General features: G+C 48.2%; 1 protein-coding gene and 1 long non-coding RNA gene across 4 annotated transcripts in view; one reads left to right on the forward strand and one right to left on the reverse strand.

Annotated features, from left to right (window-relative positions):
• Positions 1-24842, reverse strand: part of LOC119394507 (endoplasmic reticulum membrane sensor NFE2L1) — a 179391-nt gene that overhangs the window by 134875 nt on the left and 19674 nt on the right. For 2 of the 3 annotated variants that reach the window (XM_037661813.2, XM_037661812.2), the window contains exon 1: positions 14417-15249. The exons of the other annotated variant lie outside the window; for it this stretch is intronic. In XM_037661813.2, the coding sequence (XP_037517741.1) occupies positions 14417-14830 (414 nt within the window). In that variant the 5' untranslated portion in view covers positions 14831-15249. Of the gene's footprint in view, positions 1-14416; positions 15250-24842 lie in introns of those variants that run through there. 3 annotated transcript variants of the gene reach the window in all.
• On the forward strand, positions 12490-16277 carry LOC125758491 (uncharacterized). Its single transcript, XR_007416126.1, has 2 exons — positions 12490-13208; positions 16012-16277. It is a non-coding gene; the product is annotated as an uncharacterized LOC125758491 (long non-coding RNA).

Raw genomic sequence — 24842 nt, forward strand, 5'->3', positions numbered from 1 at the left:
CCAGCGCGACAAAAACGAGGACGAGAATAGAAAAGACAGACTACAGCGCTGACTCGCAACTTTGTTGCGCTAGTATTCACTAGGTTTCGTCGAGCTAGTATTCGTTCAAGACGTTGAAGTATGTGCGAGTAGACGGGAGTATAAACGCGAGCCGACATAAGGATGATATTAATGATCCAAGTAGTTTAGATAGAACGATAGGTCGGCAAAAAAGGGCGGAGCTCACTCAGTCTCACCCAAAAAAATATATTTTGCGCTTAGGGCTCACTCGGACTCAGACTAACTGAAATTTTCCTTAAGCGGACTCACTCGGACTCAGACTCACTGAATTTTTTCACAACCGGACTCACTCGGGCTCAAACTCACCAAAATATTACTCACCTGGACTCACTCAGACTCCGACTCGCGGCTCGATCTGAGTCTGAGTGAGTCGACTCATGAGTATGGTCGCCATTAATATAAAGTTAAACTTCAGAGGCTGCGGGAAGACTTTTTTTGTTTTGTTTAGGCCGTCGCTGTTTTTGCTATAATTGTTGAAAAGCGCGGAATTATCAGAACGGAAGTATCAATTTTACAGCTGACAAGAATAAAAAGAAATTGATAGCACAATTGCAGAAACTGCACCCGATAATATATCCGAAGAGGAGAAAACGAGCGTTGACCTCTGACAGCCCGGATTTCTTCGTAAATGAGAGCATTTGAATTGCCCTTAGAGAAGCTCGCAGGCGAGCTATGAAACCCAATGCCACCCCGCTACTCCAGGCGAGATTTGTAGACTAAAGAAAACTGATACAAAACAATTGTCGTCATGTTTGCATGTCTTTGCACTAAGCGAACTCGGATTTGCCTGGTTAACCAGTCCCTCTCTCTCATTTTATGGCAGTCGGCGAGACATTCAGTATGTTGCACAGCCTGTGTTTTCGATTTATGGAAGTGAATGTATACGAGTAATTGACCTTCCTTGGAGCTACCATGTACAATATAGGTACACTTTACAGAACTGCTTTATCTGTTTTTTTTTTCTTTTTTTTGGCGCAGAGTCACGGATTTGTAATATTCGTGCATCTATTTCATTAACGTTGGCTTCACGGAATCGAACGTCCCAAAGCGACTACGAGGGACACCGTATAGTTGAGGGCTACGGATAATTTCAACCACTTGGGGTTCTTTAGCGCGCACTGCCATCGCAGAGTTCACGGTAGTGATGCAGAACTATCGATGGTACTATCGATACTATCGATAGGTGAGTCACTATCGAACTATCGATGGTGAGAAATACTATCGATAGCGCTATCGATAGTAAAAAGTTCCATGGTACTATCGATAGTATAAAATCAACAGCGCGGACTCACTGCAGAATAAACTTGGTTCCCCGCGCGCATGGTACATAGTGGAGCCGGAGGAGCTGGCTGAAGGACGAGAAAGTTGACACGCTTGTGTTCTTCACCAGAGTGCTTTGCTTACACATGATCATAAAGCCAAACTGTTCAGCTGTAGCGGAAAGGAAGCCTTTACATGTGGTGGTACTGCGCGGCTTCAAATTGATATTGCATTTTATTATTTAAAAATAAAAAAATATCAAGAAGTTAATTGTAAGGTGTAACTTATTGCTTTTGGATACGAATTTATTAATACATATACTCCGCCATTTTCACTGCGGAAATAATCAATTTCGCTGCCAAAAATTGCTCATAAATTAAGCGAAGCTGGCAGTACACTATCGCAAATATTTTGGCAATATGGCCGACCAGCAAACACATCATTATTCACACCACTATCGATAGTATTGTCACGTGGTTGTGATGCTGAAGAATGCTGCAGCAAGACTGGGAAATACGGACCTCTTTATTTGGGCGAAATTGTGCCCTGAAAATCAAAACTCAAAATACAAGCAATACATGCTGCGCTTTGATAGCGGCGGGAAGCAATCGTCAGCCATTGAGTAATCTGATCATCGGTGGAACGCGTCGTCCTTTATACATGAGTCATCAAACCTTCCAGCGTTATCGCTGGTACTCGCATAAGCTCTCGAATAAACTTGACTATACGCGTCCGGCGCGTAATCTTAACAGAATGATCTCAAACAATTGTGAAGCTTCTCAAAAATTACGGCGCGGTCTGCGTCAAACGTTGCTAACAGTCTTTGTGGGTGAAACCCGAATACGTCAAAACGAAGCAATAAACACGCGTGGCAGTAATATCGCTATAGTAATATTAACGATTATACTACCGATTGCACTATCGATAGTTTGTCGATAGTAGCACTATCGATAGTTTGTTTACACTATCTATAGTTTCAGAAAAACTATCGATAGTATCGATAGTCAATTTACCGATAGTTCTGCATCACTAGTTCACGGACATTTTCGTATTTCTCCCACATCGAAGAAATGCGACCACCGCCGCCGGGATCGAACCCGCGTCTTTCGGATCAGCAGTCCAGCATCGCCATAAATGTACTTATTTTCGGCGATTTTCGTAAAAAAGAAAAAAAAAAAAAAGAAGTCGGGCCCGACATAAGAAATCTGCTTCCTAAGGTCAACAGAATTTAAACTGACAAAAAATTCTGAGTTGCACTGTTTCGCAATTTTAGGTATATATCTGTCGACCCCGTAATTACGGCACACAGCCTAAATTTCTCCAGAGCGCCACAAGTACTTCATAACGGTGACAGACATGTTTAAAACGGACGTCGTGTTAAAACGGACGGCCTGTTTAAAATGGACGGCCCCAGACGAGGACACGTCACCGAAACCGGAGGTCACGTGCCAGTGAAGGTCATGCGACCCACCCGCCATGACGCCGAATGCCGTGAAATCGACTGTTACTTGAAGCATGGGCACACACTCTTGTGCCGTCAAGTGCTGTTCAGCTTTCCGCGGCAGCCACTTGACGGAGGAGGCCCCACTCAACCTGCCAATGCAATAATAGTAATAAAACACTGTACGTGTACCTACAGTGTATACCATATTTTTATTTAGCTTCAATATATGTTAACTAGTGCTAATTTTATCGCATTCTGTAAAAATTTTGTTCGCTTGTATTTCCGTTTATATTCATTGCTCGAGTGTTCCTCGATTATTTGTTGTGTATAATTGCTGTATATTTTTGTGTTCTGCTTTCTCGTACCTGCCTGAAGTGACGCACGAAGAGTGGGCAAAGTCAGGAGACCGTCTCCTCATGCCCCGTTCGAGGGCACATTCAAGTGCCCAAATAAATGAAATGAAGAACAAAAAAAAAAACATTCCGGCACCCATTGTGGGATTTGGTTTCACGCGAAGAAATCGGCGCCTGCGCTGCATTTATTGGAATCCACATATTTGCACAGCGCGAAATGAACGAGGACACATGAAAGGACACAACACGTGTCCTTTCATGTGTCCTCGTTCACTTCGCGCCGTGCAAATATCCATGTCGATTCTAAATAACCAACGAGCCCAAGCTGCCGTTTTATCAAGCATTTTTTGGATTTAAGCCAAGCGTTACTAGGTGGATCGACGGGTGGAGTATAGTAGATTTCTGAACAGCACGTAACAGCGGCACGCACGTCAGTGTTGCAGAAACGATGTCCGCGCGGGGCAAAGTTTCATCGCAGCCTCCCTTCCTTGTTGGTCTAGCCAAAAGGACGACAACGTGCTTGACAATGGATGAAAAAAGAAAAGAAAATGAAGCGATGACGTGCTTCTCAAGTTGGCCTGCCTTTGATCCCTGGCTTTCCGGGAGTAAAGGTGGAGAAGTATGTACAACAGTTCCTGGAATGCAACATCGTGGGCTTTCGGCCGCCATTATCGGCACGAACCTGCGTGGCCACAACCGAGCACCTTAAACGATGACGGCGCCAGCGAGCAAAAGTATGGGGCAAACTCTGCCGCCTGCCGGAAGAGAGCGCCAGCGGACACAGGACAAAGTGTTGCTCCTGGCGGGCCTGCAGCGTATCTTGACCTCTCAATCAATGCCTGCATGTAAGCTCTTCAAGCCGACCAGCAAAAATCTCCAGGGATGACGTTTCATTAGCAGTGAGGTGATAACGGCTGGGGATCTCCTGCACGTTCACTGCCACCGAATGTTCGCGGGGTAACTGTCTACACTGCAGCTGTCGTGTGCCTGATGCTGTGGCGGCAACATAAAAACGACGGATGAACTCACGTTTCTTCACGAGAGGCGCTTGTAGTACCGCTACACCGTAGACTAGCGGACATAATTTGATTGTTGGGGATTAACGTCCCAAAACCAAGATATGATTATGAGGGACGCCGTAGTGCCGGCCTCCGGAAATTCTACCACCTGGGGTTCTTTGACGTGCACCTAAATCTAAGTGCACGGGCCTCTAGCATTTCACCTCCATAGAAATGCGGCCGCCGAGGCCGGGATTCCATCCTGCGACCTACAGGTCAGCAGTCGAGCACCATAACTACCAGTGGCGTAAATCCAGAAAAATCACATTAGGAAACAAACATCAGAATAATAATAATATCTGGGGTTTAACGTCCCAAAACCACGATATGATTACGAGAGATGCCGTAGTGGAGGGCTCCGGAAATTGCGACCACCTGGGGTTCTTTAACGTGCACCTAAGTCTAAGTACACGGGCCTCAAACATTTTAGCCTCCATCGAAAATGCAGCTGCCGCCGCCGGGATTCGATCCCGCGACCTTCGGGTCAGCAGTCGAGCGCCATAACCACTAGACTAAAGCCCCTCCATGCGTTTTCCGCCGGCGCGATGGAGGGGCTTCACACTAGACCACCGTGGCGGGGCACAAACATCAGACTATGGCGGCCATTTTGTTTTTGTACATAAGGGTTGTATTTTTATCTACAAAGGAATTAAACCATGCTTTGAAAAACGAGCATGGGTGTTCCAGTGGGGCCCCGAGCCCCACATCCCCCCCGCAGCCTCCCCCTATGGCTTTATTGCACAATCCGGGGTCCGACCCATCTGCATGTATGTGCGTGTGTTTGTGCGCACACAGACGTGCATCAGAGGGGGAAAAAATGCGGCTCGCCTAACCACCCTTGCTACGCCAATGTTGCGCAGGTCATGTAATTCACAGTGTAAATATCTGCCGTATCACCAATGTTGCGCAGGTCATGTAATTCACAGTGTAAATATCTGCCGTATCAGAATATCAGAATGGGCAAATTAAACCGAGGATAATGATGATGCGACGGCATCAGGGGCGTAACCAGACTTTCTTTCACGGGGGGGGGGGGGGGGGTAGGTCCGCCCAGACTTTATATATGCATGTGCGTCTGTTTGGATGTGCGCATAATCATCATCGTCATCATCCTTTCTGCGCCCACTGCAGGGCCTCTCCCATGTTCCGCCAATCAACCCGGTCCTGTGCTTGCCCACCTAACTTTGTCTCCCCCTCGCGCGTTTGCCTTCTCTTGGAATCCAGTCAGTTACTCTTAAAGGGTCACTAAAGGCAAATAACAATTTATATCGGAGTGGAAGCTCAATGTATGACAACGTCTAAAACGGCAATATTATCAACAGCAGTGCCCTACTTACCAAGAAATTAAGCTAAATGTATCACACGATGAGCGCCACAAGTGGCACATTTTGGAAATGATCCCGATGACGTGACAGAGTTCGACTACAATTAATCATTCGTAATCAAACTAGCTGCAATAAAAAAAAAGAACCTTCCGTGCATCAAGACACATAATAAAATGCTGCTCGTTCGTTTCTGTTTGATTCATGGAAAAAAGAACCTCTTTGGCGTTGCCATGGGGAACGGCGCGCGTGGTTTAAAGGTTCCGTTTTCGCCTAACTGCGCTTCGCCCGGCGCCCTGCTTCGCTCACGCAGGCGCGTCTCAGTGGTAGTTTCGGTATCGCGTAGTGCCGCGTGTGTTTTGCGCGCTCGTGAACGTCGCTCTGACAGAAAGTTCGACAAAATGCCGCATGCATGTGATGTTGTCGGATGCCCGAATGGTGCACGCCGCCAGTGCACGCCGCCGCGCAGTAAAGGCGGGCAACGTTGGGCACGGCAGCAGTGACGTGAGAAACACCGCTTTCAGGCGGGTGATTTGAAGTGCGCTAACGCGATGCGGACCACTAAAACGTGATTTTATATCAAAATAAGCACTCCCTTGGCACAAAAGTAGCACTACGAGGTTTCTGGACCGTTATTCCAACAATCAACGTCGACTTAATATTTGCCTTTAGTGTCCCTTTAAAGGGACCGACAACTGATTTTTCTCGACCCATTTTTTTTACGACGCGACTGAAAGCTCACCCTTCGCAGTGTTTGTAGCTGCAGTAGTTAATCCCAAAAGCACGTAGTTATTTTACAAGCAGTATTTTTCGATCTGAAAGGCTCTAGTATAAACACGGATGCAGCTTTCCTCCAGCAACGCTGACAATTGATAGCGATGCCGCCAGCCCTTTTCGCGATTTGTGAAAGCTATCGTAGTTCTGCTTTCGCAGGAGTTCCTGTAACTATGCTTAACCACCTTTATTTAGAGCTTTTCAACTATTTTTGAATATAACAAGCTGTTACAATGACTTAGCAATACGTTTTGATGGGCTAGTTGGTTCATGACTTCTGAAGGAAAAAATTGTAGCGCAAAGCAACACACGGACAGGATAGCGCCAGTCCCGTCCTCTCTGTCTGTCCGTGTGTTGCTTTGCGCTACAATTTTTTCCTTCAGATGTTACAATGAGATGATGTGGCATTATACACCTTCCCCGTATTTGTACCACGTTGTGTGCGCACGCGTCCAAGGTTGCCTTCATGGGTGGCTTATCCTGGCGTCGTTACTCTCTCAATGCACGAGCCAAGCCAAGTCATCGAAAACGTCACTACGCATATGCGCGGCCGCGCCGAGTAGCAGCGCGCGTCATTTCTGAGACGAGGTGTAGGTAGCAAAACCATGTCAATGCGACGGACAACCTTTACATCAGTGCAGTCAACTCATTTCATATTCTGGGCAGTTGTCGGTCCCTTTAAGGACCAGCGGTTATCTTGCCCACGCGCTACATGCCCTGCCCATTTCTTCTTCTTGATTTCAACTAAGATGTCCTTAACACCCGTTTGTTCCCTGACCCACTCTGCTCTTTTCCTGTTTCTGTAGGTTACACCTATCATTTTCCTTTATATTGCTCGCTGCGTCGTCCTCACTTTAAGTTGATCCCTCTTGTAAGCCTCCAGGTTTCTGCTCCGTAGGTATGTACCGGTAAGATGTAGCTGTTATATACCTTCCTGTTGAGTGATAGTGGTAAACTACCGTTCATGATTTGAGAGTGCTTGTCGAATGTGCTCCATCAGCCCACCCTTATTCTCACAGGCGTGCGCAGGGTACCCCATTAGGGGGGGGGCGAAGGTTCGTCGCAGCGCCCCCCCCCCCCCTACTAAGTCAATGTATGGGGCAAATTTCGCGCCCCCCTCCCGTCTTAGGTGACTAGAAGAGTCAATGTACGGGGCAGATTTTGCGCCCCCCTCTTAGGCCCCCTGCCCCCCCTGTGCGCACGCCTATGCTTATTCTCCCAGTTACTTCGGTCTCATGGTTCGGCTCCGCGGTTACTACCCGTCCTAAGTCTACTTTACAAATTCCAGTCCCTCGCTACCTATCGCAAAGCGCTGTTCTTTTCCAAGACTGTTGCACATTGCTCTAGTTTACTGCATATTAATTTTCAGACCTGCCGTTCTGCTTTCCTTGTCTAGTTCGGTAATCATGAGTTGCAATTCGTCCCGGGTTACACATAAATGCAATATTAATGAGAACTAACAGACAATTATGCCAAGGAAAGTATTGGGGATGTTATTTGTAGTAATTAGGATATGACCGGCGGCAAGTTATCTTTTCGTCCACTTTACTTTCTTCACATTTATATCCTAATTACTACAATAATAATAATAATAATATCTGGGGTTTTACGTCCCAAAACCACGATATGATTATGAGAGACGCCGTAGTGGAGGGCTCCGGAAATTTCGACCATCTGGTGTTCTTTAACGTGCACCTAAATCTGAGTACACGGGCCTCGAGCATTTCCGCCTCCATCGAAATGGGACCGCCGCGGCCGGGATCGAACCCGCGACCTTCGGGTCAGCAGCCGAGCACCGTAACCGCTATACCACCGCGACGGACCTAATTACTACAAATAACATCCCCTATACTTTCCTTGGCATTATTGTCCGTTAGAAAGAAAAACGAGCCCTTAAAAGTCTTCTTTCCTTCCTCAATGCAATGTCATCAGCGAATCGCAGGTTACCAAGGTACTCTCCATTACCTCTTATCCCTAACTCTTCCCAATCTAGGGCCCCGAAAACCTCCTGTAAGATCGTGTCTCCCTGCCTTACACCCTTCTTTATTGGGATTTTGTCGCTTTCTTTATGGAGGACTGTGGTGGCTGCGGAGCCGCTGTCGATTTCTTCCAGTATGCTTATATATAGTTCGTTGACGCCCTGATTCCGCAGTGCCTGCATGACTGCTGATATCTCGACCGAATCAAGTGCCTTCTCGTAATCTATGAAGGCTATATGTAGGGGTTGGTTATATTGCGCGCATATCTCTATCAGCTGATTGATAGTGTGAATGTGGTCTATTGTCGAGCAGCCTGTACGAAATCCTGCTTGGTCCTTTGGTTGATTGAATTCTAATATTGCGTTAATTCTACCAGCTACTATCTTGGCTATCGGGGGTGGGAGGAGGGGGTCTAAACCCCCTGGCTACGCCACTGGACGGCATCGCTTGGGGCGTGAAGTGACGTGCGAAACATTCGCCTTTTCTACAGCCGAACAGCAGGACAGTTCGCTTCAGTCCGCACACGTTGTGTGTGATCTTTTATATAAGTATCAAGAAGTTTCCTCGAACAAAGGCATTCAAAGCCACCTGGGTGAGTTGACCTTCTCAAGTAAACCATTTGCCGCGGCGCTTCGTGGCATTCCTGTGCAATGTGTCCCTCCCGAGCTGAGCAACGTCTCCGAAATACGTCACAGCTTAAACAAACAGCCCCCGCGTGGCTGCGCGTGATCAGCTTCTTCGACACAATCTGAGCGCCAAATGTCACCAAAGGATGACCTCGCTGCGTCGGCTCGTCGTCACGTGGTTTCACATTACCGACAGCCTTGCTGATGCAGATCATTGTATGCTCGCTGCTTGATGGAGTCGTGCTGTTGAACACCAAATGCCGCGTTCGGTTCCGACAACGTCGGAACTGGGTGCTTAATCGATGGATTCCTTTTTTCATAGCAGCTGATCGCCTGAGGTATAACATGAGAAATACCAGTCGAGTGCTCTCACTTCGCCTGCACTACTGTGGGCTCGACAGAAAATGAGACACTCTAGATTCAGCAATGTTCAGCAACAATTCGTGAGCGCCATAAGTGTGGCGAGGACACTACAACGGTCGTGTGCAGGAGGGAAGGTAGTGAGGGAGGGGAAGAGCCGAGACAAGTTTCTACGGCCACTGCTATTGCGCAGACGTTGAAAGGCGACGAAACTGGACCGCATATGAGCGAGTGCTTGACACGTCCACTCACCCAAACTGTTGCCATGCAGAAGAAAGTGTTGTCAAGTTGTAACTTTTTTTTTTCCCCCGCTGTTTACCACCAGTTATGATTCTGAGTTCGCGTATATTAATCTGTTTAGACCATTAAATGAAACTCATTAAACATGCTGGTCTTTTTTTTTAAATCGCTAGTTAGTTCATTGCCGAGCGCGAGAACGATCGCGTACGGATGTAAGCTAAGCGACCTTATTCCACGGGTAAACGACCCCACGTAGTCGAAATCAGTACTGTGTGACGGCGCCTATCAGAGCCCGTGACGACAAAGCTGCAGAGTCGAATGACGCTTGAGGTGCACTGGTGGCGAGGACGTTGCCGTAAGGGGCGGATACAGGATTTTTCCGAGTCTGCTTATGGCACGGCCGGTCTAGAGGCGCGCGCTCGCTCCTTCCCTTACGGCCTGAGCAGCCGCCGGGAGTACAATGGAACTTTTTCTATACAGTCACGACGGCGCGCTCCGCGTGAGGGCGTCGCGAGCCAACCGCCCAAAGCGCGTTTCACCGCATGCGCTTCGTGTTGTAAACCAGCTTTTCCCGGCCAATTTCTCGTGCTAATTACTTCTTTCGGTTGTAGCAAGCGGTGAAGGGTGCGTGTGGGGACAGTCTGCCTTTCTCGGCAATAGAAGACGCACACGCAGCGCTACTAGCAACAACAATATTTTTTAAGACCCGACCACATCATATTCGATGGAGGCGAAAATGCTTGAGGCCCGTACGGGAACTTGGGTTTAGGTACACGTTAAGAACCCCAGCTGCCACAGCAGTGCATTTTTGGTGGGCCACGCATATTTACAACGTCACAGAGGGGATTAGTCAACACCTGGTGGGGCTTCGTTGAAAGGCTGCATTGTTGAGTTCTTCACACTGTATGCGATAGAATACCGTTCTCGTTCGAAATGTGGATGCGGAATCCGCTTTTCCGAAAAGGAACGCAAGAGATCAGAGAGCGAGCAGTCCTTTGTATCATCTTCTCTGTCAGCAAGAAGCCTATGATCTACACTACCCAAAGCCGGAGTTACTATCAATGCTGGACACAATTGTGACGTTCTTCGAGAAAGCAGTCAAATATCTTCCTCGAACGAAAATCCTCGAGACTCTGCAATTGACTGTTGAGCCATACCTTGAAGATTCGCCACTTCTGGACTGTCCGGAAGGTGTGGACAAGAGTCACGCGAGAGTGCTGGCTCATATTATTTCTGAGAAGTTTCTCCGGATTCTTCTTATTAACTACACAAAAAAAGTTAACAGATCAGAATGACAGGCCTTCCGGTTTTATTCACAAGCCGTCGCGGAAGCATATCAGGCTGTGACAGACTTGACTCCTTTAAACTGTGATCATCGCTGTTTTACCAGCAGTGATTTTTTTTCAGTTCTCCATGCGCATATTGTTGTAGTACCAAGGAAAACATTGTTTCCCATTGAAAGGATTCTCTGAAAGTTTTTTATGTTTCCTCTTCGTCTGCTGCGTGGCCGTCCCCATTATGCAGTGACTTTCACTTTTTTTGAAGTATTTGTTTTAATATTAAAGCACGAATTAAGATGCCTCCAACAAAAAATGTGCAATTTTGTTATTTTCAAGTACAGCGACGGCCGGCACATACATTTGAAATAAACGTTTCCTAAACCATGATTAAACCGTTTCCTCAACCAAATGCAATGTTCATCCTCTTACTTATTCTCGAAGTTACAGAAACCTAAAAAAAAACAAGGCTGTGTTATAACCGCGTCGCTGCTTTGCCGAGCAACAGAAGCGGGCTTATGAGCGGCCTGCGCCACCACTTCTGTAAAGCGGAATTTACCAGAGTCATCATATATACTTGCTACCATGTTTCTATCGCATTGGTACCATGAATACCATATAGAGTAACTTCAGAAAGCGCCATGGTAAGTCGGAAGCCGAGCACTCCCTGCGCGCGCTAGCCTCCGCAACAGCCGGGAGTGAGTTGGGTAGCAGTTGGCTCGGAGCGCCCCCACGAAATTGCGGCCATAGGTAGCAACAGCCCCCCGTGCGCAGGCCGTAAAAGAAGGAGCGAGCGCGCGCCTCCAGACCGGCCGTGCTTATGGGAAGACCTGAAGACCTTGGGTGTATACATATTCAAAAATTGAGATAGGGGAGGCCCGCCCCGCTCGGCCTTCACCTGACGGCGTACACGTGATAAGCGGCTAAGCGACCTGGTCAATGTCGAGATAGATTCGTGCTCTTCTTTTCCGTGGACGGTTTGCTTCGGATCAAGTTCTCCACAACAGATACCGGGACAAAGGGCGCTTGCGACACCCACCAAAATTGCTTTACGCTGAGACGGATTCAAACCAACTCTCGTGTCCCAAGCCCCTCGCAAGCTTCACCTGCCCATGCTCAGGCGCACCACCGACGACTTTCCACGTCACTGGAGTGTCGAAAATCACCCAACTGACGCGTCCGACGGGCAGCAGACATCGGGGTCCAACACATCAACCGCAAAATTTTGAAGGCGAGATCAATTGTGTATAAATTTATGTGCACACACACGCATCTACAAAATATCAACGGCTAACATAACCTAGAACATATTCAAATAATTAAAGTGCGCGTCGCGCAACTGCACGCGAAACACACCTCCACACGATATCGACAAGCTGAAACACCTCCACACGATATCCACACGATATCGTATGCTGAAAGGCAGCTTCTCGAATTTACAAAAAAGAAAAAAGAGAGACGAAACCCCTACACCACCACCAGTTTGTGCTGGCTGCCCTGCTCCGTGCGAGCGCTCTCCCCCTGCAGAGCTTTGCAACGGAGAGAGAGAGCACCTTTATTGACTTGCATAGGAGTAAGAAGGCAGACGTCCTTGCCTCGGCAGTGCCTTTACGGGGGGTGGGGGGCACGCATATTTACAACCATCCAGAGGGGGATTATGGCGGCAAGCTTTGTTGAAAAGAGTTGTCAACGCGCTGCTTACTGCTCACGAAACCAGCTATGTTTACCAGCAGTGCAGATGCTATCGGTATCGCTTTGAGCATTTTGCCTTTGAAAATGAGCATATTTTGTGAATATTACTGTCTGGCAATATCTCAACGCATTTTGTGATGCAGCCGGTGACCAATTTCGACGCTGTCCCGTCGCGCCGGCTGCAGGAAATGTGCACCGCGCGTCAGGTGCGGCGGAAAGCAGCTGTTTCCTGCGCATTTCTATGCGCGCAGCGACTATTTTTCCTTTTAGGCCTACCTTCGTATTTCCCGCACGCTTCTTTCCACGCTAAAAGTGCCAAGAGGAAGCAAGGAGAAAAGCTCCCGGGAACTCGAAAGGCCTCTTCTGCAGGGACAGGCTTCTTCGGACGATGCATCACTCGGTCTTGGCCGCATGAAAACAGAGCACGAACTCCTCGTTTATTCGACACATGCACAGTTGCTGTATCGCTGACGTGTTGATTGACTGACATTTGTGACCAATGTACCCTTTGTAACGGGTGGACTCACTGTCAGTGTCCTAACCAAATGAAAGGAAGAAATCGCACAGATCGAGAGCCACACAAGTTCCCTGTCGAGCTTTTCGTTGTGGCTGGTCGCGCTCCTCTCGTGTGTAAACGTGGTCCCTGTTATCACGACGACTGACGAGTACTGTCTGTCGCCGTTTTGACCGCGGAACAACCAAAAGCGGCCGGCGGAAGTCACGCTGCGTGCTCAACAACATCGCAGCAATGCGCAGAGAAAGGGTGAGTCTACCTATGTGGCAAGTCAGCTGCATAGCGCACAGTGGCGAAACAGCCGTTCAAAAAGCGTAATCCGTGCGCACGAGAAACGAGAGCAGCAATCCTTTGTTTGAAATCGCCAAGAGTTGCACGGCGAGGCGCTCTGGTGTGTTGCCAATGCCGCGTCGCCCGCGCTTTCATCAACGCGAAAGCAAAACGCGGTCGCACGAAGCTTCATCGCCGTGCGCGTCAAAGCAACAGCGCACTTCCTGCGGCCTCCTGGACGATTCGCTTGCCCTATCTTGCGTCAGCCGGACCCGTGCACAGAGCTCGCCGCTGCTCTACGGTGTTTGTCGTCTTGTGACAAATGCGAGAGCGAGTGGCAACACTTTTTTTTTTTGGAGCGATGACAGCCGCCAAGTGCGCCGTCTCAAAGCCAAATGAACGAGCGCAAACTACGCAAGAAATAGCAATGCGTCTCCGTTTCCTTTATTTACAGCCAGGCGGCATCATTCACAGAATCAGTCTGAGACTAACTCCAGTAGCGGGGTTTACAAAAGTCAATCAATGAACAGTCACGTAAGCTGAGAGGTCACTCAATGGCGTGGCTGAGTTCTGCATAGCACAATGCATATGTAACATTATCATTTTTATTATTATGTAAATAAGACATGTTTATTATCTACTTGAGTACCCGATCTCTGTCTTCGTAAATGTGTATTGAATTACTTAAAGTTATCGGCAACAGAATTAGATCACTGCAGACATTTCCGCGTCAAGAACAAAGCCTGCCATTGATGTAGTACGCCAATGTATCCTGCTCTGTTCTCACCGGTGCAGCAATGTGCATATCAGCCCCTCGATTGCACCAGTTGCGTATCAAGAAGCACACATGCGCAGCAAATATGAGACATACGAAAGCAATTTCGGATGCACGTGACAAGGCGAGCGAGTGTGGGAACGCTGGCAGCCAAACGTCATTGTTACTACGGGCCACATCCAGAGAGGAAAACAAAATACGCCAGTCTCAAAGGGGAGAGAGGGCGGACTCTCGTAGGAGGAAGCGCACCTGAAGAGGCCGTTCCCTTGGGCGCCACGGACAAACTCGCTTTTATGTATTTCTAATTCTTTGCCCACGCGTTAAAGACCTCGTGTTTACCGGGCAAGACGGGACGGTATCGATTGGATGATTATATGAGTCACGTAAACGCGGGCGCTAAAAAAAAAGTTACCTCTTGCGTCAGGTTACTGCTCGCGCCGGATGCGTCGCTCGGAGAGTCGCTTTCGGACGCGGCGGCCACTTCGTTCGAGATGGGCGGCGGCGGTCCCGGATCCTCGGCCAGGTAGGCGAACACCCGCGTTCGAACACGCCGCAGCAGCGACGGAATGCCCAGTTCGTGCAGCTCGGCGAACACGGGATTCGCGTCGAAGGCATCGACACTTTTGGGATGAATGAGCAACGGAGGCGTAAGACTGTGCGTGTGAGTGAATGCAGACTGGACCCCGATGCGCACGCTGCGCACGGGGTCTGCCCGCCGGTTCACACGCACGGGGTCCGGGTCGGTACCGAGCTGCAGGAGGCTCACAGCCAGCAGCAGCTGCAGAATCGTTGACCGCACACTGCTGCACTTTTTTAAGTTCATCATGGCGATCGTTGACACTTTACACACTCGACAATCACAGCGACGACCCGCGCGATGTTTCCACTCGAGGGACGCCGGTCTTATCACAATCCAAGCGCGGCTCAGGCTGGACGATCGTCGTAACTCGATGCAGCGTCTCGCAGCAGCCAGCCCTCGACGCAGACGTTAGGAGCCCGTAGGCACACTAATGCTGTTCGTTGTCATCGCCGCTTCTTTTGCTTCCACCGAGGTAACTGGCAACGCCTCGGACGCATAGCGACAGATTCTCGGTCACAACTCCCGCACCACAGCAGCCCCACGGCGTAGATAGCCCGGCCCAGTAACAACGCGTGTCGCGTAAGAAAAACACCTGTCGCGTAGCCTACGCTGAAGCTCGGATGGATGAACCAAGCGAACAATGAGCAATCTGCATCGGGTTTGCACAGCGCACGCTGGAGCCGCCAGCGCCGCCAGTGCCGCCTGTGTCGCTTCCTGTACGTCACGTCCGAGGTGAAAGCCTCCTCGAAACGTGACGTCATGGCCTCACGCGGCCGGCGCGCGCGTCCTTGCGGCTCCCTTTTTTTTTTTTTTTTTCTTTGGTGGTTTCGCGGTGATCTTTCGCTGTTTTCCCGCTGGCTGTTGAGCGTTTCGCAACGCTAGCCGTCTTGCATTTAAAGAGATCATAAATACCAGGAGCGTTGCTTTCTAGTCTACATTTAGAAGCTTGTTGCTATGTTTGATACAGCAGGCTTTTTCGACATTTCTGCACGCTCCAACTTCGCTACGCTGCCAGCTGCTTGCCCCAGTTTTGTTAGCCCAGATTTATCGCCTGAAACTGCTTGTTTTGCTCGCTTGGCGCAGGAAGCACCACTTTGACCTTGTGTGTATATATATATATATATATATATATATATATATATATATATATATATATATATATATATATATATATATATATATATATATATATATATATATATATATATATATATATATATATATATCCGTCAAGCGTAAGCATCTCTCACGGGTAGTACAGCACCTCATGAGGCTGATTCTTTGCATGGGGTGTAATCTTAGTACAATATATGTCAGTTCTTACATCTTGTGCCACGTTATGATTCACAGTGAGCCCTGCTCTCGTCAAAGGCACGCGGTTGTCACACGGGAAAAAGAGACTAACGCATTTTCCTTCTTCCTTGCAGAGCGCAGATGCGGTCAAGTCGCTCTTTGTCGCCAAGGTCATGAAAAGACGCAGGCAGTGGCGTAGCCAGGGGGGGGGGGGCTCACCTGGCTACAGCCCCCCCCCCTGAAATTTTTTCGTACTGTCATGTACCGCCGACCAAAACAGCCACCTGCGCCGGAAATTATCTGTATTTTTTCTAGAATTCCTTTCCACAGTCGAAAAGACACTTCGGTGCGAACATTGCTGATTTGGGCTGGCTTAGCATTACTGTATATGCTACATTAAGGTAGCATATACAGTAACTCGAGGCTGGCTGTCCTCGCTGCGACCACGGCGGTATAGTGAACTAGAAATTCTAGTTCACTATAACGACAGCCCTGTAACTGGCTGCCATGCTGGATGAGCTGCGCGTGACCGTCAGAAATACCCTGCAGAGGCATAGTGCCATGGATTGCCGTTTTCCGACGCATCGACACGCTCATTAAAGGCCAACTCCGGCGATTTTTCGAGGTCGATGGATCTCAGTGAAATTCGCTGGGTACGTTCCTTTGCACGTTTCCGTCATTTATGCCAAATTACAGGCTTGAGACATGCGCAGATTGTTTGCAAATGAATTTTAAAGATTGTCTGCAAATGCCCTCCTGGCTTCCCACAATTATTGGCAACATTGCGTCTGTGACGTCAGTGTTGGCAAGGCGGCGGAAGTGACGCAGCCGAGGGCACCGCTAACTTCGGCGCTTAGGCTACTTAGGCCGCTACAGCGAGCGTCTGCTGTGCACGAGGCGACAGACAGCGTTGGTTTGGCCGGTGCTTCGCTGGTCGTCCCGGCTGTCACAGTTTTCATACTCCGCGCCGGCGTGACCGGCATGCCTTGCACGACTTCCGGTTCGTTCGTAACAACGTCTACGTCATACGTAGTCAGTACACTCGGTTGGGTTTCGGTTTCGGTGTTGCGCTTTTTTGCTTATTTAAAATTATGCTCCAATTTGCCGAGTATTTCTGCTATCGGGCCCGTAACAGGAGCGTCTCAGGAACATAAAAGCACCATTTACCGTGTAACATCTGGTGTGCCCCAAGGCAGTGTGCTTGGACCGCTTCTCTTTTTAGTATACATTAACGACATTGCATCTAACATAAGTTCATCAATCCGTCTTTTTGCGGACGATTGTATTGTATACAGGAAAATAACTTGCACAGATGACGTTGCAGAATTACAGGAAGATCTAACAAGGTTAAGGGAATGGTGCAACAATTGGCAGATGGAAATTAATGTCGAAAAAACCAAGCACTTAATGTTTACTAATATCACTCCTGCATGCTCTAGCTCTTATAAAATAAATGACTCGATAATTGAAAAAGTCACGTCATTTAAGTATCTGGGCGTAATACTCACTTCAGATCTAAGCTGGACTGCACACATAGAGTGTACTACTAATAAGGCTCTCAAGAAACTTGGCCTCCTTAAACGTCGCTTGCATTTTACTAATAGGGACACAAGACTGCGCGCTTACAATTCACTGATTCGGCCATCCCTAGAATACGCTTCAATCATATGGCATCCTCACCTAATTGGTCTTACTAACATGCTCGAAATGGTACAGAATAAAGCTGCTCGGTTCATCTCATCATCCTACTCACGTTACATAAGTGTTTCTTCACTAAAAGCAGACCTTAGCCTTACCACACTTGCCATGCGCAGGCGACATACGCGACTATCGTTCTTTCACTCACTTTATCACAGCAACTCATCCTTCGCCCAGTCTCATATCTTTCCAGCCCCTCATACTTCAACCCGCCTCGATCATGCGCACAAGGTAGCCCCCATTTTTGCCAGGACCAAGAAGTTTCGAAATTCGCCACTATCATTATGCATAATCGAGTGGAATTCTCTTCCACCTAACATTGCCGAAAAAACAGATCCTTCCATATTTAACTCGATGCTTCAGGGCTATTTGCATAGTGAATAGTATGGCTGACCTATGTTTGATTGCCCTCGTTTCGTCTGCTGTTCTTGCTCCAGATACATATTCAGTGTTCCTCGATGTAATTTCTATAGGTCTTTTCATCATTATTAAAAATTGTACTAACGAATGTGTATGCGAGTAATGTTGGTGAACGTATCTGACTTGATGCTCTCATTCGATGTACTCGCTGTTGTTTCCTTTTTATTGTTTTCTTTTTTGGTATTTTGTTTTCTGTTTATGTTGTTTGAAATGTATGTATTCACTTAAATCCCCCCCTATGTAATGCCCAATTGGGCCTTTAGGGTATTGAAATAAATAAATAAATAAATAAATTACTTTGACATGGCCAAAAAATCTCCGGAGTTGGCCTTAACGGGCTTCGCTCTCCCACGCTGATGCCGTGCTACCGCGAATGAGTAACTATTGTTGACTAGCCGGACGCTCGGGATTAAGCTATAGAGAAGGTATTGCGAATACACCGTTGCGGCGGGAACGTCTTGAACTGAGTATGGCGGCGAGGACATACCGTGGCGCCGTCTGCCGGAATCTCTCTGTGACGTATAAAACGGCATTACGTGGTACCGAGGGCGCGGAGTGTTCGACGTCGCCAGTGTTCGGCCACGGTTTTTCTCGTTTTGCAAGCGTTGAATGCACTTGTATTAGCTGTGAAGCAATCAGTGTGTTTGCAAGCAAAGGTTTTTCGTGAGCCAACGCGCTGTCATCGTCGCGTCGTGCACTCTCGACGGAGCGAGTGCGCGCGGAGCCATGGACACCGAACGTGAAGAGGTCATTCTTGTACAAGGTGAGTTATGTAATTTACCTAATAATCTGTAACTCGAAGGATCCTCGCATCCCGTGTACATTTATGTTTACTGAGGCAAGCGCGACATCGCGCACCTATATCTTGCTTTTGCGTGGAAGTTGCACGGCCGAGAGGTACCGTTTCGATCGGCGCGGACTGCCGCGCACAATTCACGGCAACGCCTTGCCCTAGTTTTCAGCGCGTAATCAAATGACCGAGTGCAAACGATGCTTCAACATTGGTTATTACGTTTGCGAGATTATTTCTTAAAGTAAGCCATAAGTCATTTTGCCGCAATAACAGTAATGTCCACAACGCTCGTGGTGAGTGCCCCTTTAGTCAGAACTGTTGCCGGACGATCCACGCTTTCGCTTCGTGTGCTTCTCTGCGAGGGGTATACATTGAATGATGTGATATCATGCCAGCACGTGTGAATCGCTTGTTCGACTACTAATTACAATTACCGTATCTCGTTTTCAGTTACTCTGCCGGTCCTCTGGCATCAACGAGTTCGTTGACCGGCACTTCAGCACATCGCGGCTGCTAACGGAAGGAGAGGCAGTCTATGAGTATGAGGCCGACCACGTCCGAATATGCAGCGTAAAAGAACAACATCGAGACAAAGTCACTCTCGCCGCCCTTGTGCCGAACGACTTCCGGCGACGCTCGGTGTGTTTTGGACGGTCCAAGGGCCGGACAGGAAGGTTTTGCGACGGCACTGCTTCGGGATCTAGGCACCGCGATATACCCCGGACCAGGCATAGACTGCAAGACGCACCGGTTGAGAGCCAAGGAAAGAGACCATTCTCACGGTGAAAACTGTAGGTGGGAAAGCCGTATGTTGCCACTCTCGTTCAGTTGAGTACTCTCCCATAATTAAAAAGGTGCGTGGTCAATATATTTTTAGGGCCGAGTTGGTAACAACGAAATGCGCATGATTGGACCCATGCATGTGGAGGTCCCTTTTGCCCCAAGAAGAGAAGCGGGAGACACGAAGAGATATCGCCCTGCTAATCAGTCTAGTTGCTTGTTTAACGTGGTGTAGAAATCACATCAGCAAATATCCCTTCTGGAAGTTTTTATATAGTGTGGCTCTGTATCGGCTAGCCACCTAAACTTAGCCGTTCGTCTAGCTGATACACGTAATTAATATATGCAAGGCATCGGAACTTCAATCTCAAGTTAGCTCAACTTGCTTGAGATCGCCTTCAAGCACTATCCCCTGGAAAGATCAACGTTGAAACTCCACCGACATCGCAGTCGTGCCAGACCTCTCTGTGACTTCTTTCATCCGATCGTCGGGGGCTCAACGCTTCCGCCGCCTGAAGGCACGTATGCCTTCATCTGTTTATACTTTCTAAGTTTCAAATCTTTAGCTACTGTTAACTCCATTAACGTCCGCTGTTAACCTAGATGTACGGCCTGCGTAAATATCTACTACTGTTTGTTAATTGTGTGCTACTTGCCTCTTTTAAATGATTGATCGATTTTATACGTATGTTAGTTATCTTGGGTTTTATGGCTCAAAAATACGTATGTTAGTTTGCTTTAAGTGTTGTACTGCTGAAATTCCTGGAGCTGCGATACTGCTAGATTAAAGTTGTTTTGTTTTCCAAACACGTCTCTGATCCCTTCGCTGTGTCTGCTTGTGTACGGAACGACCTAACCTGCTGTCATTCACGTCGCCGACTACGCGCTGGCGACGCTAGAGTGGCACCTTCTAACAGTGATCACTGCACATTAAGGCCTTTCTGGAAGATGTCGCCTCACGTAAAGGACTTGAGAGTGCCCTTGTGTCAGGGCTATAAAACGATGAAATGGCCGTGTGCCGCGCGGGCTGCGAACGAAGAAAATCGCAGAAAATAGCAGGTGCAAGATTTACACATCTCTTTGGATGCAAAAATGTTCTAAAATACGGGTGAATTCATTATTGTAAACTGTTTACTCCAATTAAAAAAACAATTATTAACAAATTGACATTGACGTTTCGCCACATATGCACCCATGCACACCCCTGCACAGGACATAGCTTCGACTCAAACAATGCGACGATGTTGGCTCGGGAACGAAAGTGGGGCAAAGGAGAACTACTGGAATCGTGGTTCATTCGTCTTAAACCATCGGCTTGCAACAACAGCCGCGGCCCCCTACTGGACGTTTACAAGGACGTATGCGACACTGGTCGATCTCCGCTCATTTATTGCCAGTGTATATATACTGAGAATGCCACCTGCATAGGTGGCAAAACTAGACTCCCGAGCAAAACTGCTCTGCAGTTCCATCCAACGCAAGAAGGCTCGCCAGCACTCTTGCAGATTGCTCGACTCCTTGGCATGGCGCATGCTAGCTTTTGTTTCCTTTAGAACTTGTCTTATAGTTAGCGACTGTTAAGCGTATGCTTTTGAACTGTTAGCGAATTGCGACTCGAGCGCTTACACGAAAAAAAAAAAAAAAATATATATATATATATATGTGTGTGTGTGTGTGTGTGTGTGTGTGTGTACATGTGTGTGTGTGTGTGTGTGTGTGTGTGTGTGTGTGTGTGTGTGTGTGTGTGTGTGTGTGTGTGTGTGTGTGTGTGTGTGTGTGTGTGTGTGTGTGTGTGTGTGTTTTGACATGCCAGCCCCCCCCCCCCCAAAAAAAAAAAAAAATTCTGGCTACGCCACTGGACGCAGGAACAGTGAACACCTTTGAAAGCCGTGGCAAACGCACTCGTGTTTAACACGGTGCTAGTGTGTATTAATGCGGCAGCCAATAACGCTCGTTCATTGCCGTGACGTCATGCCGGATGAAGCACCAAGCAATGCACAAAAACCAGGTTCAGTGCGGTTTTGTGGGCGTAGTACATAATTAGTATGGGGTATACATTTAATACCGAGCGCACTAATCGTGTTCGTGAGCTTCGCCTCTTGGTTGTTCCTATTTCGTATAATTACCACTTTTGTTACTAATCGTTCCAAACGCGGCTCAATATAGCGCTGCACGGGGTCATTATGTTGAACTTCTCTAGCCGCTGAGAAAAGTCCGTTATCGGTGGGATCCTCAGAGCAAACTGCGTCGAATGGCGTAAAGTTCAACCACAGGGACCACAAAGTTTCTACCGAAACAGGAGCCGGTGTTCGCACATCCGCAGGGTGCCTCGATGCACTCTACACATCCGCACTAATTGGCGCCCCCTGGTGTCCTTCCCTACGAGCACTGTCAATTCATGCTCCAGAGACACTACCCCGGACCTAACGTTTGTGGCGAACTCATATAATAATAATAATAATATCTGGGGTTTAACGTCCCAAAACCATGATATGATTATGAGAGACGCCGTAGTGGAGGTCTCCGGAAATTTCGACCACCCGGGGTTCTTTAACGTGCACTTAAATCTAAGTACACGGGCCTCAAACATTTTCGCCTCCATCGAAAATGCAGCCGCCGCGGCCGGGATTCGATCCCGCGACCTTCGGGTCAGCAGTCGAGCGCCTTTACCACTAGACCACCGTGGCGGGGCTTGTGGCGAACTCAGGGTCGATAACCAGGTACAACCTTAACGAAAGTCTCGGCAGTGATCACTACATTCTCGCCACCTCGATGGAAGTGCAAAGCAGGCCCCCAAGGGAATTTAAATTCACGGATTGGGATCTTTTCCGCAAAATCAGGGTGAAGGGCGATGAGGACCGGTAGTCACCGGAGTCTTTCGACCACTGGGTAGCACAGCTCAAAGAGGATGTGGCTGCGGTCACCGAGCCCATAGTTACTGATCTTAAGGTCGACATGATGGATAGCCGACTAGCGCATTTGCTCGAAGCTAAAAGTGTTCATCTCCTTCGATGGAAGGGACGGAAGCTCAACCGTAGGCTGCGGAAAGAAAAGAACGCTGACCTGAATCGCGAGATTGAGGAGCACTGTCAGACGCTCTCTAGGTAACAGTGGGACGAGGTTTGTAACTCGGTCGATGGCCAGATGCGCACGGGGGGCAAGTGGAACTTGCTGAAGCACTTGCTCAATGAATCAAACTCGAAATCCAACCAGAGGGGTGGAATAGACAAGATCCTCCATATGGCCAAACGGGAAGACTCAGAACGAAAAATACTCAAAATTCTCGCGGAAAGATATCTGCCGGTTGATCTCTCGTTCGACGCCGACTATCCTCCTTGCGAGGGTTCGCACGTCGAGACCCTAGACGAACCTTTCAGCACGGCTGACGTGAGGGGGGCTCTCATGAGATTGAATGGGCGATCGGCCCCAGGCCCGGACGGGATCTCTAATCCACTCCTTCGTAATCTGGACGACGCTTCCATACAAATGCTCACGGATGAGATTAACAAGGTGTGGGAACAGTGCACCGTCCCGGAATCGTGGAAAGTGGCGTCTGTGATCCTTATACCAAAACTGGGACGCCCACTGGATCTCTCTAATCTAAGGCACATATCGCTTACACCCTGTATATGCAAGGTGGCCGAACACGTCATTAACAACCGCATTACTGAACACATTGAAGAGCACGGTCTCTTTCCGTATAACATGATTGGCTTCCGACCGGCATTATCGACCCAGGACGCCATGAAAGTGATCAAACACCAGATTATCGACGTTCAAACGAGAGATGTCAGGGCAATCCTAGGCCTAGACCTGGAGAAAGCCTTTGACAATCTCAAGCACACGCATATTCTCAACTCCACTTCTAGTTTTAGCTTGGGGCATAGGTTTCGCGCATTCATCAGCTCCTTCCTCAAAAGCAGAATGGTCATGATTAAGATAGGAGGATCTCGAATCAAAAGCCTTCGTTCTTGGCCCTAAAGCACGGTGCCCTAAAGGTAAGCCACAAGGTTCAGTAGTTTCACCACTTTTATTCAATATTGCTCTATGTGGGCTTTCCAAGAGGCTCTCGCAAGTAGAGGGCATAGGTCACACCCTTTTCACCGACGACATCACCGTCTGGTGTACGGGTGGCGGCGAGGGCAGAGTAGAGGAGGCACTCTACCGAGGTTTTCCTTAGTGGCACCGGACTCCGACTCTCTCCGTCCAAATCGGAACTTTTACTGTATACAGACCCAACAGAAGGGGTGTCAAACCTAAGGGCTGGGTTCCCCTTTCGGACATCAATATAAAGCTTCTCACCAGCTCTGGTCATCTCATCCCTAGGGTAGAGGTCAGTCAGAGTTCCTGGCATAGCTTATAGAGGCTAATGACACTAATGGGCAGACCATGAACAAGATCACAGCAAAAACGGCAAGCATGGTTCGGCTTATCACTATAGGTCTCTAACTCTCGAAGTGCCTCAGGGAGGACAATTTACTAAGTCTGTTCCACGATTTTTTAATGAGCCACATTATTTACGTTGCTGCCATGCACAGCTGGCAGGGTCATGAAAAGACTAAGCTCAATCTCCCGATACGCAAGAGTATCAAATGAGTACTAGGGGTCCCTTCGAGTACTACTAGCACGGAACGCCTCATGCAGCTAGGTATTCACGCCACTTTAGAATAGATCATCGATCCACAGCATCTACGGCTCAGATGGCTAGGCTCTCCTCCTCGACCGGGAGCATCCTGACCATCCTAAGGTGTTGTGCAATTCTATAGAAGAGGAACGTAAACAAGTCTCACTTAGGAGCACATGGCCAGCATTACAGTGTCTCCGTTTCCCCGCAACGTCTCGCATTTTTCGCAAAATGTCTCGCATTTTTCGCTAAGTCTGTTCGGGTTGTGCGGAAGACAGAGGCGGGACTCGGTAAATGGATAATTCGAGAGAGATAAAGATCTTAGCTAAAAGACTCAAGAGAGGATTCTCTTGGCGTATATATGGCATGCTGCTGTGCAGATCTTGAAAGGTCCTATAGGAGCAGGAGGGTAGGAACGAAATAAAAAAAAATAATGAAAGTACTATATGGTCGTTGTATGTAGAGGTGAGATGATAATTCGAGCTTTGATCGCACTCGAAGCCATCTAGGCAAATAGACCGCTATCGGATCAGAAAATCCCGCCGTGATATCAGACAAGAAGAACGGCATTGCAGATCTAAGAGCGTCTTAATTTTCGGAGACAATGAGAAGGGTTGCGAAAATTATAGCTAAACCAAAGGCGTTTGAAC

The sequence above is a fragment of the Rhipicephalus sanguineus genome, chromosome 5 (assembly GCF_013339695.2).
Source record: "Rhipicephalus sanguineus isolate Rsan-2018 chromosome 5, BIME_Rsan_1.4, whole genome shotgun sequence".
In the NCBI taxonomy this organism is placed as follows: Eukaryota; Metazoa; Arthropoda; class Arachnida; order Ixodida; family Ixodidae; genus Rhipicephalus; species Rhipicephalus sanguineus.